Below are 2443 nucleotides of genomic sequence, written 5' to 3' on the forward strand. Positions count from 1 at the left end.
CTCCGGCATGGCATGCATCCCCCTCCGGCTGCCCATCGACGCCCCCATCGACCCTGCCCGCAACCACGCACCTTGCTACACACCTCCCAACGCAAATCATGAACACACGCCATTACTATTTTGAATTTGAATTGATCTCCTGCCTCATCATTGATTTGAATTTGAATTGATCTGCCGCGCTACTTTGATTTGGAATTTTGTGGCGACGACCCACTCAACTAGGGACTGTAAAGAGTCACGCTCGTCAAATTAACAAGCCTTACTAATTGTGCAGGGAGCGCTGGAATGAGTGAAAGAGAAAAGGAGGCGCTGGACGATAGGAATTGTCGGCTGCGGACCTCGGAGCCAGAGGCGCCGGAATGAGTGAAAGAGAAAAGGAGGCGCTGGACGATTGTCTGGAGAATTTTGGCGATGCCGGGGACCAGATTAGCGAATCTCTGGCGGAGCTGAAGCATCTGAGGCGGAACACCTTCAAAATTCAGATGAGCAACGTAGAGACGTGGATGAGCGCTGCCCTCACCAACGAGGACACTTGCCTCGACGGCTTTCGGGATCTCAACGCGACCGGGAAAGTTACGACCATGGTCACCGGCCGCGTGCAGTATGTGTGCGAATTGATCAGTAATGCCCTCGCTCTAGTCAACAGATTCGCTGCCACCGGAAGTTATAAGGAACTGCTCCAGCTTTGAAGCCTTCAAGGCCGTCTTAAAATAATAATTTAAATAAAATCTTAGTTTGGAACCATAGCATTAAGCCAAACTTTGGGCTTTTATTGTAACCTGTATAATATGGTGATATAATTAATATTAGTTTAGATAAATGAAGTGGGATAATTTGTGAACGAATGCATATTTTGTCCGGTAATGTATAAGATATTTTTAAGTTGCTTGAATAAATTTTAATGGTGGGATAGAGCGATTTAGGCATGAATGAATAGGGCCTTGTCTACCTGTCCATAGGACGCATATGTTAGCGAATTTGGAGATTGGAAAGGAAATATCAAAAGTCCGGTTCAGCCTATTTAAAAGTTTGATTGTATCTCATTTTAAAAAAAATTGACATTAAAAGTAATCATAATCATTTTTCTTCGAATTTAAGAGCATCAAACTAAACTAATGAATAAGCAAAGAAACTAAACTAAAGTTGTTTTCGTGTTTTTGGGAAAATCAAGCATGCAAGGAGTTAAGTGGAAGAGCAAGCAAAGATTGAATTTAGTGAAAGGAGGATGTATCGGAGCAGAAGTGCAGCGGAACCATTGGATCGATTGGGAACAGTATTAAGGGGAGATGATCAGCAGAGATCTTATCACAGAAGATTACGTGAATAGATGGACGAATAAGACTGACAGAAGATGAATGGCGGAGATCTTATCGCGGGAGGCTAAGTGAAGAGATGAACAAACAAGACTAGCCGAAAGATGAATGGCGGAGATCCTATCGCAGGGGGCTAAGTGAAGAGATGAACGAAAAAGACTAATCAAGAGATGAATGGTGGAGATCCTATCGTGGGAGGTGTAAGTGAAGAGATGAACGAACAAGACTAATAGGAAGATGAATGGCGGAAGATGTGCGCATATATGGAAACTGCGCATATACGGAAACTTGGCATATACGGAAGATGTGCGCATATATGGAAACTGGGCATATACGGAAGATGTGCGCATATACTTAAATTCGAAGAAAAATGATTATGATTACCGAGCCCCGTAAATTCGAAGAAAAATGATTATGATTACTTTTAATGTCAAAATTTTTTAAAATGAGATACAATCGAACTTTTAAATAGGCTGAACCGGACTTTTGATATTTCCTTTCCAATCTCCAAATTCGCTAACATATGCGTCCTATGGACAGGTAGACAAGGCCCTATTCATTCATGCCTAAATCGCTCTATCCCACCATTAAAATTCATTCAAGCAACTTAAAAATATCTTATACATTACCGGACAAAATATGCATTCGTTCACAAATTATCCCACTTCATTTATCTAAACTAATATTAATTATATCACCATATTATACAGGTTACAATAAAAGCCCAAAGTTTGGCTTAATGCTATGGTTCCAAACTAAGATTTTATTTAAATTATTATTTTAAGACGGCCTTGAAGGCTTCAAAGCTGGAGCAGTTCCTTATAACTTCCGGTGGCAGCGAATCTGTTGACTAGAGCGAGGGCATTACTGATCAATTCGCACACATACTGCACGCCGCCGGTGACCATGGTCGTAACTTTCCCGGTCGCGTTGAGATCCCGAAAGCCGTCGAGGCAAGTGTCCTCGTTGGTGAGGGCAGCGCTCATCCACGTCTCTACGTTGCTCATCTGAATTTTGAAGGTGTTCCGCCTCAGATGCTTCAGCTCCGCCAGAGATTCGCTAATCTGGTCCCCGGCGTCGCCAAAATTCTCCAGACAATCGTCCAGCGCCTCCTTTTCTCTTTCACTCAT

General features: G+C 42.7%; 1 protein-coding gene and 1 pseudogene across 1 annotated transcript; one reads left to right on the plus strand and one right to left on the minus strand.

Annotated features, from left to right (window-relative positions):
- The first annotated feature begins 359 nt into the window (after positions 1–359).
- LOC149228753 (21 kDa protein-like) lies at positions 360–689 on the plus strand. The gene has a single exon (XM_089380850.1). The coding sequence runs from the start codon at positions 360–362 to the stop codon at positions 687–689; it is 330 nt and encodes a 109-aa protein (XP_089236976.1).
- Positions 690–2113: 1424 nt separating this feature from the next.
- LOC149228754 (21 kDa protein pseudogene) lies at positions 2114–2443 on the minus strand (annotated as a pseudogene).

This window comes from Pinus tabuliformis, chromosome J (assembly GCF_031772625.1).
Source record: "Pinus tabuliformis cultivar Carrire ecotype Pingquan chromosome J, CPIR1, whole genome shotgun sequence".
Taxonomy (NCBI): Eukaryota; Viridiplantae; Streptophyta; class Pinopsida; order Pinales; family Pinaceae; genus Pinus; species Pinus tabuliformis.